The sequence below is a fragment of the Cydia strobilella genome, chromosome 1, assembly GCF_947568885.1.
Source record: "Cydia strobilella chromosome 1, ilCydStro3.1, whole genome shotgun sequence".
In the NCBI taxonomy this organism is placed as follows: Eukaryota; Metazoa; Arthropoda; class Insecta; order Lepidoptera; family Tortricidae; genus Cydia; species Cydia strobilella.
In genome coordinates this window covers 23,777,392-23,793,438 of record NC_086041.1, presented here as the reverse complement: position 1 = coordinate 23,793,438, position 16,047 = coordinate 23,777,392, and the positions used below count along the sequence as shown (strand labels likewise).

At 38.0% G+C, this 16,047-nt stretch overlaps 1 protein-coding gene across 1 annotated transcript in view; it reads left to right on the top strand.

Annotated features, from left to right (window-relative positions):
- The window catches only part of LOC134742670 (neural cell adhesion molecule 2-like), a 137,719-nt gene that overhangs the window by 115,371 nt on the left and 6,301 nt on the right, over nt 1-16,047 (top strand). Inside the window, exons 2-10 of the mRNA XM_063675863.1 lie at nt 4,915-5,030; nt 5,155-5,359; nt 6,196-6,327; nt 7,204-7,365; nt 8,077-8,137; nt 8,688-8,796; nt 10,030-10,191; nt 15,323-15,437; nt 15,775-15,870. Coding sequence (XP_063531933.1) covers nt 4,915-5,030; nt 5,155-5,359; nt 6,196-6,327; nt 7,204-7,365; nt 8,077-8,137; nt 8,688-8,796; nt 10,030-10,191; nt 15,323-15,437; nt 15,775-15,870 — 1,158 coding nt within the window. The remainder of the gene's footprint in view (nt 1-4,914; nt 5,031-5,154; nt 5,360-6,195; nt 6,328-7,203; nt 7,366-8,076; nt 8,138-8,687; nt 8,797-10,029; nt 10,192-15,322; nt 15,438-15,774; nt 15,871-16,047) is intronic.

Below are 16,047 nucleotides of genomic sequence, written 5' to 3'. Positions count from 1 at the left end.
AAAATGATTTATTTCTTGTGTACCTAGTTACTTATTTGAAAGAGGCCGCTCTTATGTTTTCTACCTTTCGTTGTATAGTAAGTACTGGTTATGTTAAATGTTTCTAATCGTGTTGTTAAGACGGCGCGTAGCCAATCGTTCACGCTCCGTAGCGTATCGTAGTCATCTCTCTCTATCACTCGTCCCCACTAGTGCGACAGTGATAGGAGGGCTATGGAGCGTTAACGATTGCACGTTGGCTACGCACCCTTCATGTACCCTCACCAATCTCGCGCGGCCTTAAACGCTAGCGACTGCGTCAATTCGCAATACACAGTGCAACTCGCTTGCTCCAATGTCAGTACGAAGGAGATATAGACCGCGAGCCAGGCGCACATTTCGTCAGTCATCGCCTCCCGGGCGAAAACTCGTATAGCAGTTAACGGCTATGTATGATGAACCCTCGTGAACGTCAGCTGCCGCTCCGTTGGTGGGTTGAGGAATGGCAGCCACCGAAACGCGTAACACGGTCTTTCCACCGCGATACAACCGGCTGACGATTTGTTTTATTAACAATAGCATCTAAACTATCATCTGACAAAGTATCAAACGGGAGGCGACGAGGCCGATGACTGAAAAGAATTTTCTTTTTTACATGTTCATGTGACCAGCTGACGGTCTGTTCGCATCCGTACTTCCATAGAATAGCTTTCGTACAAAGATGTTTACTCAATATCACGCTAGATGTCGCTGAACCGACCGTGCAACTAGCTAACGACATTCTTATCGAGTTTAGATATAAGGTTCGGAAATTATTTTTAATATATTGGCTTTATTTGTGATGTTAATGGTTCTTTCATTCTATCCCAAGTAAAGAGCGCCCTTTTTGAAATTAGGAGTACAAACATATGGTCCTTCGAACCGGATTGTACTGGGCCTTAGTATTTAGTGGTGCTTTCCTGCGTCAAGTGGCAACGGATTGTTGTCGAGGACGCAGTCTCCGAGGGCGGCAGCGGATTGGAGCAGTCGACGGAGTCAGCAGCGCCGTGACCTTGAGTGACGTCACGGTGGATCAACTTGGCGGGAAGTTCAACTAAGGTTCAAGTACTAGTGAAGTGAAGTGTAAGAAGATTTCAAACTGTGAGTACATTTATGTTTATCTGTGCAAAGTGTCATTAATTGGAACTGTCACCTGTCAAAATAATATTGGAAAATAGAACTGTCAAATTTGGACTTATTAATTAATAATTTAAGAAAAAGTGAACCGACGGGGAACCTATGCCCGATTTCATATCGAAGTACATCAGCCAAACACTTAGAAAATTTAGGAGCAAAAACAAAAAACACTTGTAACTTTTCAAGATTTACTGTTTGAGGACTTAGCAAATTTACGTGAGCATTTGGGACTTAGAAAATTTATGATAAGTTTGCTGGGACTTGTAAATTTTCAAGATGAGTAGTAAGATGGAAGCTAGTGTCAATTTTCAAACAGATCAAAGTATTCGTATTACCAAGGCTTTCAGTAATTACAAAAAGTCTCCGAAGGAGCGGATTACCATCTCGTACGTTGAAACCAGACTTGAAAGCTTAGAAAAAATATGGGATCAGTTTTCACGTATGCATATGCAGATACTGATGTTGCCAGAGCAAGATGTGTTACAAGACACTGCATACATAAAAGACGATGTGTATGATGCCACCAACGAGTCATATATGGATTACAAGTGCGAGCTTAAGAACGCTTTGAGCAAGTTAAAGGCAACACCCAGCAATGATAGTCCCATGTTGTCAACTACAGCATCAACGTCAAAATCGAGTCATGTGAAGCTCCCTAAGATCACGATTCCAACCTTTTCGGGAAAGTATGAGGAGTGGATGGGGTTCCGGGATTTGTTCATTTCACTCATCCACAAAAATCAGGACATCGATGACATACAGAAGCTTCACTACTTCAAGGCGCATTTGACAGGCGAAGCGGAGCAGCTTCTTAGACACATACCCATTTCTAGTGAAAGTTATGATCAGTGTTGGACCCAGTTAGAGAGTCGCTATAATAACAAGCAATATTTGGCGAATAGCATATTAAAAAGATTTTTTGCACAAAAGTCTCTTCTGACTGAGTCTGCCACTGATATTAAGCATATGTTAGATTGTACCACGGAAACGTTGAATGCATTGTCTAGTCTCAAAATTGATACAAGCACTTGGGATATTATTATAATTTACATTGTTAGTCATAAATTGGATCCAGAAAGTCGGAAAAACTGGGAATGGAAAGTAAGCAAATCTGTATCTCTGTCTGAAGAGTTACCGACACTGGAACAATTTAAAGATTTTTTGCAAACGCGATACCATTCTTTAGAATTTTTGGAACCGAAATCGGGATTTGTCCAACAACCTAAATATGTTAATAACAATTACAAGGGAAATTTTAGTCAGGTCAAGGGCAATCAGGTGGAAAGGGTTAGTAATCTGCATATCTCCACCAATGTATCTTGTAATTACTGTAAAGGTGAGCATAGGATAATACATTGCAAAGATTTTAATGCTTTAGATGTCGATGTTAAGCGTAATTTTGTTCAAACCAACGGGATATGTTTCAACTGTTTGGGTAATAATCACTCTGTCAGATACTGCAAACTGACAATAAATTGTCAAATCTGTAACAGGCGACATCACTCGCTGTTACATCAAAAAGGGGACACTCAAGCCAATGAAGGTAAGGAGCCATCAGCTAGTCAAGCGGTGGCACAAGTTCATATACCACAAGTCACAAATTCAACGGGAGAAGCTACACCGGGAACCAGTGTTTCAAATCACTTCATGAATGAAGTCTCACAGCAAGGGTTACTGGCTACCGCGGTAGTAAAAGCCATATCATGGGAAAGGGAAGAACTAATGAGGGTATTAATAGATCCGGGCTCAGAGGTCTCATTTATAACTTCAGCTGCAGTCAAGAAGCTAGGGTTAAAACAAACTGCAATTAAGGTTTCAGTAACGGGATTGAGAGGTCAGCAGATTACAGCGTTGAAGTCAACAGTTCAAGTCACAATTGCATCGCGCACCGACTCTAGCAGTGTCATTGAAGTTACAGCTTATGTGATTGACAAAGTTACCTCGAACCAACCCTCTGCAAAAGTAACAATAACCTCTTGGCCTGAGTTACAAAGTGTCGAGCTCGCAGATCCTGAGTATCACACTCCAAATCAAATAGACATATTGTTGGGAACTAAGGTCTATGCGCGAATCATCCAAACAGGTTTAATCAAATCACCACAGGAGACTATGGTAGCCCAAAAGACGTGTCTGGGATGGATTATATGTGGTGAAGTAGGATTAAAGGCTGACATCTCCTGCAAGCTGGTTAGCATGCACACTCAGGTGAAACAGTTGGATAGGTCATATGGGGAACTTGAATCAGAACCTACCAACAATCCAAGGATCTTAACACCTGAGGATAAGAGGAGTGAGGAGATAAACAAAGCGACTGCTACACGGGATGAGAACGGACGCCACGTTGTTAGGTTACCGTTCAGGGGTGAGCAACCAGCCTGTGCAAATGGAGGGTCCAGAGAGTTACCGTTGCGAAGATTTCACTCTCTGGAAAGGAAACTTCCAGCTGATGAGCGCCTGCAAACAAAATACACAAAGGTGTTCCATGAATACAAGGAATTTAACCACATGGGACCTTTACACAGTACCGCGCAGGAAGCTGAAGGGCTGAAACAAAAGGTGATTGACCACAAAGTATCACAACCAAAGAATACTCAGATAGAAGAAAGGAAAATACATACTCACCTAGAAACTATAGTAACTCGATCGGACGGCGAAGATAGTATGTGGTCGAAATATTTTTCACTTAACAAGTTGTTGAGAGTTGTTGCGTATTGTCGAAGATTCCTGAAAAATTAAAAAAAGAAAAGAAAAAAAAACGTGTCTACCTGCTGAAAAGTGAAGAAGATTAAGCTTTAGCTTTATGTCAAGAAATGTATTCCAGGTTTGAACAAGGTAGCGCGAGTTGTTACTCTTACAATAATGTAACCGTTGTTTTAGTTAGTTATTATTCATGTAATTCATGTTGCTCAAAGTTAAAATTCTTGTTAGATATGATGTTATAAATTATTCTGTTATGTTTAGTTTTAAATTGAGTTAAGAACTGTAGTTCTTGGTGGGCGGCATGTTCGCATCCGTACTTCCATAGAATAGCTTTCGTACAAAGATGTTTACTCAATATCACGCTAGATGTCACTGAACCGACCGTGCAACTAGCTAACGACATTCTTATCGAGTTTAGATATAAGGTTCGGAAATTATTTTTAATATATTGGCTTTATTTGTGATGTTAATGGTTCTTTCATTCTATCCCAAGTAAAGAGCGCCCTTTTTGAAATTAGGAGTACAAACACGGTCTTTCCACAGCGATACAATTAGCTGACAATTTTGTTTATTCACAATAGCATCTAAACTATCATCTGACAAAGTATCAAGCGGGAGGCGATGACTAATTTTTTTTTTATAGACTTTATTTGCTGTCATTCCTCAACCCACCAACGGAGCGGCAGCTGACGTTTACGAGGGTTCATCATATATAGCCATGGAAATCTGTTCCTGGCCCGCGGTCTAATATACGACTGTTGTGAGTTAGTTTACGCAGTCGCTAGTGAATTTGTCAGTATCAAACTCGTAGCATGCGAGTTTTTATCAGTACCCGTACCATAAGTCACTGACAGTGTCAAAAATGACATTACGCTTACGTCTACGTAATTTAATTTCTATACATCTCGCTCGCTTTAATATGCGACTACGATTACGTTCTCGATAGCGTTTATGTCAGTGCTAAGTGGTAGCCACACAGTAACACACCTAAAGGTGTGATCGTGAACGAAAAGTTTTCATTTTTGGTCGGTTCTAATGATTTCCGTATTTATTTTTCAGTCTCATCGGCACCGGCAGAAAGCGATGAACCGTACCTGAAAATAAATACTTTGAAGAACACGTTCAACGTTGGAGAGAAAAAAGCAATCTACTGCGAAGGACAACATGTAACGGGTGTAAGCACTTTTGCAGTATTGCCTTTAGCCGTAGCTATAAATTTTTTTTGCATCTCAAATTAAGTCATTCAGGAAGATTTAAAAATGTGCCTAATTTGTACAACTACTATTGTTTCTATTGCAGGATCTGGAATGGTATGATCCCTCTGGCGCTAAGATACCACCGAGATCTACCAAGGCTAAGAGGATTTATGTGGAGCCCCGTGGTGCCGCTACTGAAGGGCCCACATTTTTGCCTTTGATGATACAAAACTTGGTTCTTGCTGACTCAGGAACCTACATTTGTAAGGCTGGGGATCTAAGTGGCAATATTACTATTTTTGTGGGCGGTACGTTAATCTAGATACATTAAACTTAAGTTTACCTGGGTATACCTGGTATTACCCAAGCCTTTTGGGTAAAGCTCGCATCGCATCGTATTCGGGGTTTACCCGTATACATCTAGGTCTAACCCAATACTGGGAGGGTAATGGCAGAAGTGATGATGCAACGTTATTAAAAATTTTGGACTATGCCCAAAAGCCGCGGGTAATACTATTTAAACCAGGGTAAACTTGAGTTTAATGAACCTTCTAACATTACCCGTAACATACCTATATGTATAATAACAGCGACATTGATATAGACTACCTATTACTATCGAATTACTTTTTTTCACAACTTGTAATTTGTAGTTTGTTTGAGGATACCCAGGATTGTGCGTCTAGGCGCACCACTCAGTCATTCCTGCCGCAATACAAAGCAAAACCCGACTTCACACAATTCTTATACTATTTTAAAGCCAAAAAATCCTGTAAAAGATATAAATACACAGATAATAAAAATACGCCCAATGAATGTATTGGCAAATTGATAACCACGACGATGGTCACGAGAATATTCCTTTTTAAGAGATGAATGTTTTTGTTAGAGAGAGAGAGAGAGTGGGTTCGTAGGGATTGGGACATATAAACAGGACCTAATGAATAACTTTTATTTGCCAAACCATGGACACGTAATTTTCTACGGCTTACCTACAATTGTGATAAATCAGAAACCTAAAGTTCAATAATAATTCCTTAATGAGCAGAGTAGCTATGTAGGAACAACTACTTGCCGTAGGACAGCCAGTTTTGCTTAGCACTGTTTCATTAAATTAATGTTCATTCACATTTGTTTTCCCCAGAAAAAGTAGTAATTAAAGAATCGGAAGAAGATCTAGTCGAGGAAGAAGGTCATCATATTGATTTATCCTGCCAAGCCAAGGGTACACCAGTACCAGATGTTCAATGGTACGATAAAGACAGCCAGCCCATAGGTATGTATATTCCAATTTTCTAAGTACTACTACTGTACTAACATAATTAGCGACGATTTGCTATGCTCAAGATTGTAAATTAGATTCACGAGCGTAGCGAGTATTATAGAATATTTCGTTTGCACGGGACTCAAAAGCACACGAGATGTAAATAACTGATCTCGTGTAGTATACAAGACTTTTCATCTCAGCAGTAAGAACATAATTTTAGGAAGGAAAAATACAACCTGAAAAAATGTAATCCTTCTTCATCACTTTTTCGCTCATCTTTTCTTAACAATTAAGTTTAATTACCGCAATAAAACACAAAAACAAAACGAAATAAATTTCAGTGAATTAATGTGGCAATAACGAATATCAATTGATAATTCAATTGACAACAATTTTTGTTAAAAAGAAATACTTAATAGAAATACTTTGTAAGATAGGGTCCGAATTTTAGATACTACTATTTATCAACTATAGTAGAGATCGTTAAAAAAAGAATTATTTATTTTGCGTGATAATCTTTGTATTTTTTTAAGTTCATTATTTTAATTGTACAATAAAATTCGTAAAATATAGTGTTTCAATGAAATTTGAATCTTTTTTTAATTAATTATTTATTACGAAAGACGCCTAGTCTTACTAAGATGGCATATAGTCGAGAAATTCGGACGGGCACCGCCGTGGCGGGGTGGCCTAGGGGTTCATGGCGTTAGCCGCGATAGCTAAAGACGCCGGTTCGAATCCGGCCTTCATTCACCACTGGAGGGCTTCGTCACTTTTTCTTTAATATTTATATACATCTATTACAGTTTTTAATAGTTACGTTGATGTTTGGCACTCCCTGTTATTATCCTATTATTATTCTAACATTTTTCCTTACCTTTTCAGTTAATAATGCAAAATACAGGATAACATATAAGCCTAGATCCAGCACTAGCGTCTTAAGAATAAATGACTTGAGTCACATGGACCCCGGCACTTATAAATGTAAAGCAACACAGGAAAAGATATCACATTTTGCGGAAAAGTTTTTCCACTTAAGTGTGAGGCGTAAGTATGTTTGTTTTATTTTGTAGGCACATAACCTTAGTAAATGTGTACAATTATTCTCTGGTGCCCTTAAATCAAGACAACTATTTTATCAACAAAATACTATGACTATGACTTGTATAGTACAACAGAAATATGATATTTTTGTCCTTTATATTTTTTACCATGTCCACATCAAGTTTTGTCCTCAGGATAAAACAGGGGACCTAAATGTATGAGATTAGATGCAGTGACTTTTAGTTTACCGTGGACGGTAACGCTATATCGTGGGCGTCATTGACGTCCACGGTAATTGAAAAACTACTGCATACAATCTCGAAAATTTAGGTATGCTTGAACGTGCTGTTAACAGTTAACATTTCAATACAAAGGCATAATTTCAATTGCAATACATTTAATAAGCTTAGCGGAGATGACTTGGACAAAAGCATAATGCATAATTTCGTTCAAATAGAATAAGTATGTAGTAATCGTACTTACTATTAACTAGGTACTAAAATTTAAAGTTTGAACTATTTTTATGATTACGAATTTATCATCAATCATTACATAAGGTTCAAACAACTATGTCTAGATTTACTTTACTCAGGAGTCCTGAGTAAAGTAAATCAGGAGTCAGGACAGACGTACTTAAATGACACTAATTAGGAATTTCCTTTTTTTATGCATTTTAAATAATATTAATATTAATATAATATTTGTTGTTTACAGACAAGCCGGTAATAATCAACGAATACTCGGAGAGTGAAGTGTACGCTATTTTAGACGAATGGTAAGTTAAACATTAACTTCCTTAGGGCCACTTGCACCATTCCACTAGCGCGGGATTAAACCTGGAGTTACCATGGTTACCAGTACAATTTGACACTGGGTTAATGGTTTAACTGGTTAACCCAGGGTTAGTGGGATGGTGCAAGGGGCGCTTATTCTTAAAACTTTACAAACCTCTATTAGTAATTTACTTTTAAGCCCTTCCTTACAAATACATAAGTCAAAACAATAGAGGAGATTGAGGCTTGTAGCGCGTTTATGAAAAACGGATGTATTCCCATTCGTCCACGCCCCACGTGACGTCCTCCATACATGAGGCGGGGACAAAAGGGAATGATTTATATGAAAACACCTATTCCCATCTGCGCCCGGCGGGGACAAATGGGAATACGCCGAATAACGCTATAAATCGACTATAAACTGACCAAAAACCAAAACATCAATCGTCAAAAAAACTACCAATGAAAAGCAACACCATACAATTTTCTCAGTGAAACTATTATTCTCGCTTTCACTTAGGTAGATAATTGTGGTGTATTATTTGCTTCCAGGAAAAATATAACGTGCAAGGCCATCGCATATCCCGCGCCTACCTTCACTTGGTCGAAGCACGACGACAACTATGACGAGGAAATGAGAAGTGATGGCACGGACCATAAAGTTAGTAATTTCACACACTTTACCAATATAAATATTTAGCCTATGTATGTATTTCTTAGATGATTATTAGGACTATCAAATCAGTAGTTAGGAGGATACATTATGAAATTATGATACATTTTATTATATTCTATATGAGTTTAATATTACCAGTATATGTGTCTGTACGTTGTGCTTTTTTGATATTCTTGTTTTTATAAGAACTGGTTACTTCAAACAGCGCTAAAACGGCCAAATAAATGTGCCGTAAACAGACGCCTAGCATACAAAATCGGCAACAATAAACGCAAAAATCAAAACGGTCAGGCACTGATAATTTCTTTCTCATTCCGTTCCCAAAATTTATTTACGGTTGGTTAAGTTTTGGAAGAGGAAAATGTCGAGAACGAAACCTCGATTTCTCAGATATTTACGCTGGATTTTTCGCCTGAGCTGCAGTTGTCCTTATAGCACTAATCTTAGGAGCCGTCCCCGTCAGCTTACATACTTAAATCACCTACCTTAAATACTCAAATCTGAGAAGGGGCTTAGCTCATATATATGCTTTTAAGTATTATCCGCTAGATCACTCATGATAAGACAAATGAATATATAGTTTATCAAAGGACTGTCTCATTTCAAACATAGACAGAGATAATCATACTATCTTCGTCTTACACTAGTACTAGCACCCAAAAAAATAAGATGAGTATAGTTTTTTTGGTTCTTATTTACTGCCAATTTGGTTTGACTAACTATAGTTTTAGGATTTGAAATTACGTAAAACGTATTCTTGAACATTACGATACGACTCTCTTAATTAAATCTTCATATCAAAGACCGTTGATAATTTTGTACCTATCTAAAAGTTACAACCGCGGTGCGTGTGCAGCAACGTTGACACTGCAATGTCGCTGGCGCAGCGTTTCAGCAGCGAAAAATGAGCGATATCACTGTCAATCTCTTTGATAAATTGTTCGCCTGTTGATTCAACACATTACTAGACCGGGCCGGAGCCGGGCCAGAGCTTCCGGCGCTTCGTTTTCTATGGATAGCACCACGTGATCACCGATCAGCCCTCATTGAAAATGACGTGTCGGACGCCTCGGCCCAGGCCCGGCCCGGTCTAGCGTGAGTAATCCTTTATTCTGTAATTTAGCTGTACTCGTATTCATGTTAAGTCCATGTATTGTAATATTTCGGAGATGAAAATATGATTCACGGATATGTCTTGTAAAATTTAACCGTTTTCAGATCACCACGTCAAAAGAAACAGACGGGAACTCAGTGCTGACGCTACACATTACCAACGACACACTTGAAAAGCAGTACAAGTGCACGGTGGAGAACCCCAAGGGTCGCCAGAACTTCATGTTCCACGTGTCGCTGGGGAACAAACCTGACCCACCAAGCGATGTAAGTGTATTTAAAATTAATATAGCTAAAACTGTTTACAAGTACATTTCTACAGTATACAGTACCGGTCAAAAGTTTAAGTTTATCCTATGTTTTCGGTACAAATAAGTCTTTTGTGCGATATTTTTTTGCCGTTCGGATGTCGAAATCTGTTTCCAACTGATCCGTTATAGTTGCCAGAGATGTATTTGATTAGTCAGACACAATTTACGTACATTTTTAAACAACTCATTCCCTAAAATCTAATAGGCCACGTCGGTGGGGACACCCGACGTGACTGACGTGTGTGCGTTCATACGCTTAAGAGCCCTTATTCCGTGGAGCGTTCATCGATTTCACGAAATAACACTCAATAGATGGCGTTGACGCGCGGTACGCGAGCGCCGGCAACTATAACGCGTTTTGAACGCAGAGAAGAATAATCTTGATCGTTGTCGATTTCAATAGCAAGTAACATTATTTTTATTGTTATAGCCACTCTTTTATTCTATTTTATATGCATAGTAGTAGTAATTTCAGTTTATTATGTTAAGAAAATATACATACTTGTACCCAGAGATGACCAGGGTGCCTAGCCAAGATGCCAACCGTTTAGGTACTTATAGTTTACATTAAAACCAAATCTGTAGCTGGCCTCTAAAATGGGTCGTAGAAACGTGATCCGTATGTCTTTCGCTTTCCAAATGACCAGGGTGCCTAGCCAAGATGCCAACCGTTTACGCTCCGTAGCAAACGAAACGTAACTGTCTCTGTCGCACTAATATTGAAGAGTGATAGAGAGAGATAACGCTATTGTTCGCTTCAGAACGAACGACTGGAATCTTGGCTAGGCACTCGGGTTTAGTACCTACAGTTTACGTTAAAACTTAAAACCACTTAAAACCAAATCTGTAGCTGGCCACTGAAATGGGTAATAGAAACGCGTTCCGTATGTGTTTTGCTTTCCAGATAATCAGAGTACCTAGCCAAGATGCCAGTCGTTCGTTCCGTAGCGAACGATAGGGTAATCTCTCTCTATCACTCTTCCATATTAGTGCGACAGAGACGGTTGCGATTCGTTCGCTACGGAGCGTAAACGGTTGGCATCTTGGCTAGGCACCCTGGTCATCTGCAAAACGAAACACACACGGAACGCGTTTCTATTACCCATTACAGTGGCCAGCTATAGATTTGGTTTTAATGTAAACTATAATAGGTACCTAAACCTGGGTGCCTAGCCAAGATGCCAGTCGTTCGTTCCGCAGCGAACGATAGGGTAATCTCTCTCTATCACTCTTTCATATTAGTGCGACAGAGACGGTTGCGTTTCGTTCGCTACGGAGCGTAAACGGTTGGCAGCTTGGCTAGGCACCCTGGTCATCTGCAAAGCGAAACACATACGGAACGCGTTTCTATTACCTATTCAGAGGCCAGCTACAGATTTGGTTTTAATGTAGACTATAGGTACCTAAACGGTTGGCATCTTGGCTAGGCACCCTGGTCATCTAGAGAGCGAAAGACACAAGGAACGCGTTTCTACGACCCATTTTAGAGGCCAGCTACAGATTTGGTTTTAATGTAAATTATATTCTAGGTACCTAAACGGTTGGCATCTTGGCTAGGCACCTTGGTCATCTGGAAAGGAAAAGACATACGGAACCCGTTTCTACTACCCATCCAGAGACCAGCTACAGTTTTGGTTTTAATGTAAACTATAGGTACCTAAACGGTTGGCATCTTGGCTAGGCACCCTGGTCATCTAGAAAGCGAAAGACACAAGGAACGCGTTTCCACGACCCATTTTAGAGGCCAGCTACAGATTTGGTTTTAATGTATATTATATTATAGGTACCTAACTGGTTGGCATCTTGGCTAGGCACCTTGGTCATCTGGAAAGGGAAAGACATACGGAACCCGTTTCTACTACCCATTCAGAGGCCAGCTACAGATTTGGTTTTAATGTAAACTATAGGTACCTAAACGGTTGGCATCTTGGCTAGGCACCCTGGTCATCTAGAAAGCGCAATACACAAGGAACGCGTTTAGCTACGACCCATTTTAGAGGCCAGCTACAGATTTGGTTTTAATGTAAATTATATTCTAGGTACCTAAACGGTTGGCATCTTGGCTAGGCACCTTGGTCATCTGGAAAGGGAAAGATATACGGAACCCGTTTCTACTACCCATTCAGAGGCCAGCTACAGATTTGGTTTCAATGTAAACTATAGGTACCTCAACGGTTGGCATCTTGGCTAGGCACCCTGAACAAACCCGATCACCTAGGCGAAAAAATTTAATATTTGTGCTATAAAATGTACCTATGATTACATTGATCACCTAAGGATCAAGATTTTTTAATCGCAGTATACACTACTTCTCGGAACTAGCTCGCTGGTTACGAACAAAACAAACGCCTGACGATCGAGCACAGGTCCGTCCCCTAAGCGCGCCCGGCGGAGACTGAGCGCGCAGCGTCCGTGCAGCGTGATTTATACGTCTTTTAAAAATATTTAAATTTACGGGAAAATAGGTCCTATAGTTATGATAATTTTTTTATGGGTTAGCATAAAGTTAGAGTTTGCTATAATATTATTTTGAGGGCAAAATATAAGTACAATTTGCGATAAAAAATATATTGCGACCCTGTTTTCACCGAAAAAATGAAGAAAACTCGGAAGGTATTTTATCATTTTTTTTAAATGAATCTTTGATTTTCAATCATTTCAGCCCCTCGTACAAGATATGGTGAATTGAATTGTAATCATTCATGTACCAAATGATTCTTGTTTACTGCAAAATTGGCAACCGAAACGACACTTCTCACAGCAAATTTTGAAAAATACTCCCAGGAAAACTCATTTATTTTAGGTTTAAAAAGAGAAAATGAAAACTTTAACTATTTCAGCCGCTAGTTTAGGAAATGATTATTTAAGAACGTTAACAGTTTTTGAACAAATACTAATAGTTACGTCGTAATGTTGAATGCAAAAGGACGCATTTTGCTAAATAGTAGTAGTAGTAGTAGTAAATCACTTTATTGTACAAAACAAAAATTGATAACATGAAATTCATATAAATTTAGGTACAAAGGCGAGCTTATCCCTATAAGGGATTTCTTCCAGCTAACCTTAGAGTAAATGAGTGGAAAATTCGAATTAGATAGATAGACAAACTTACAGAACGTACAATAATATTTAAGAAGGAAAACTACAATATTAACGTCTACGAATAACTAAAATACATCAATTGCATTATGCAATAAAATAAATATGTACTAGCATACATAAATATATAGTACTAAATAAATATTAAATAAATATATATATATATATAATATATAAATAATATATATATATATTAGCACTCAACCAAATCACAGTTCGTGGGAAAGCCAAAGCTTTTTCAGATTAACTTTGAGTGATGCTACAGACCGGGACCGTTTGAGCGACAGGGGCAACTCGTTCCACAACTTCACCGCGCGCACTGTGAATGAATTTGCGTACGTTCGAGACTTATTCGAAGGGATAGCAAGCGTAAGATTATATATACTAAATACGCTCGTTTGTAGGAATAAGGCCTCATAATAATAATCCACATCAAATCTTAAAAACAAACCGCCTCATATTACATTTCACGCGTTAGTATCGAGTTTAATGTGATATTTTGGGGTCCCTTGGTTTGACATAATTATTTTAAGTCATAATGTAATGATTGTCATATTATCATTAGTCATAATTCTGAAACCGTTAACTTTTCAGGATTTTCCTCGGGTTATCCTATAAATAGGTTAGGTTAGGTTTGTTTTATGGCAATCCTGAAAAATTACGCGTTTCTGAGAAAAACCAATTTATGACTAACGAAAATGTGGACAAACAATACATTATGCTTAAAACTATATGGGAAACAATAGAGACCCGATATTTTTACGTAATCGTAAATACAAAAATCAAAATTTTCATCAGCCGCCATTTCTTATAAATGTTGCCAGTGTAGTGAATATTTTTTCCTTCAAATGGGACATGAACTTACATTCTAAACTGAATACGCTTAATTGAAGTTCCTTGTATAATTATAGAAAATTATATATTTTAACATTTTTCATTATTTTATTTAAAAAAATAATGTTTTTTAATCAAATAAGTTTAATTAATTATTTCGTTTTTTTCTTATTTTTATTTTGTGTAATGTTCGTTTTAGATTAAAATTTCGGAAAATTTCAGTTAAATGCCTACAATAAGAAAAAAAGTTTCACTTGCATCGTGGTTTCCTAAAGCAACACAATGATTTTTATTATTTTATGCACATTTGTTAAATCAAAAAATAGTAAAAACATATCAGCTTATTTATTTATTAACCATATTTCACAAAGTCAGAAATGCAATAAATCACTAAAAGAAGCATAAAAATCTTTTTCTACAAAATCAAATCTACACACTTCCAAATTATTAATAACCAAGTGTAAGAGGATGATGTTAAAATTACCCTACTTTAACATCAGGGAAATAAATATATACTGGCAACATATGTTTGTATATATGTGTGTGTTGCTGAGCGTAAAATACGTGTGATATAATTTATATGATTTAGGTATATATTTAACTATACCTATAGGCACTTATGTATTTATAAATGAAACGTCAGACCTTTTGGGCGGTCAAATACCAACTGGTTTATTCATCGAGCTGTAAGTAGAGTGAACCTGTTTGTTTACATTATGGGGTCGTGACGTCACACAACCACGGGGCGGCTATCCAGTGCGTTCCACGCACACATCAATCGTGCTTCGGCTTCACTTTTGGCCGATTAGCCGTATGGGGACTATCTGTCTATGTGTAATTAGTCTGGTTGTGAAATGTGTGATATGTTAATAATAATAAAATTTGTCTTTGTCTAAGGTGACCCCTATTTGCACGTCCTGTTCCATACATAAATGTTAGTAGTAGTAGTAGTAAATCACTTTATTGTACAAAACAAAAATTGTTAACATGAAATTCATATAAATTTAGGTACAAAGGCGAGCTTATCCCTATAAGGGATTTCTTCCAGCAATGTTTGCATAAAAATAAATATTTTTTACTAAATACCAAACCTTTAACGAATCATGCTGCATAAAACAGCAAATATTTAACATTATGTTTTAAATCGTTTCCAGGTTGTGATGTCATCTGCAACTGCAAATAATATAACATTCGAAGTTTCCTGTGAAAACTGTACATTTTACAAAGACGATGGCATAGCGCCTAAACCTGAAAATCTCCCTGTTCTTGGTGAGTTTTTTATTAAACCAAATCATATCCTTAGACTTCGATCGACCGGGATATAATATAAGTAATGAAACTACCTAACCGTAAAACATTCCAGACTGAAATCATATCCTTATTCGTTTTCATCAGAACTCAATTTCTGAGGGCCGCAACAATCCTGCGCCACTTGCACCATCCCACTAACCCGGGATTAACTGGTTAAACCTGGAGTTACCATGGTTACCAGACCAATTAGACACTGGGTTAACGGTTTAACCGCTTAACCCCTGGTTACCGGGATGGTGCAAATGGCCCGTCTCTCACTAGTTATTTAAAACAATATTTCATTACTTAATTCCAGGTTACGTGTTCGAAGTTGTACCGCATATGGAGGGATTTGCGGTACCATACTGGCTAAATGGGACGCAATACACGTTCGACATTACTTACGATAACGGTAAGAATGTTATCATAAACAATACTTACTTTAAATATAGGTACGAAAGAAAGACAAAAACAGACATGATGTATTTACTAGATGAGACGGAGTTCAGAACTTCAGATAGTGCTGGTTTTCGAACTTCGATAAAGATTTAATATTAATTTGTCATTACTCGCAGTGCATTTCGCTCGC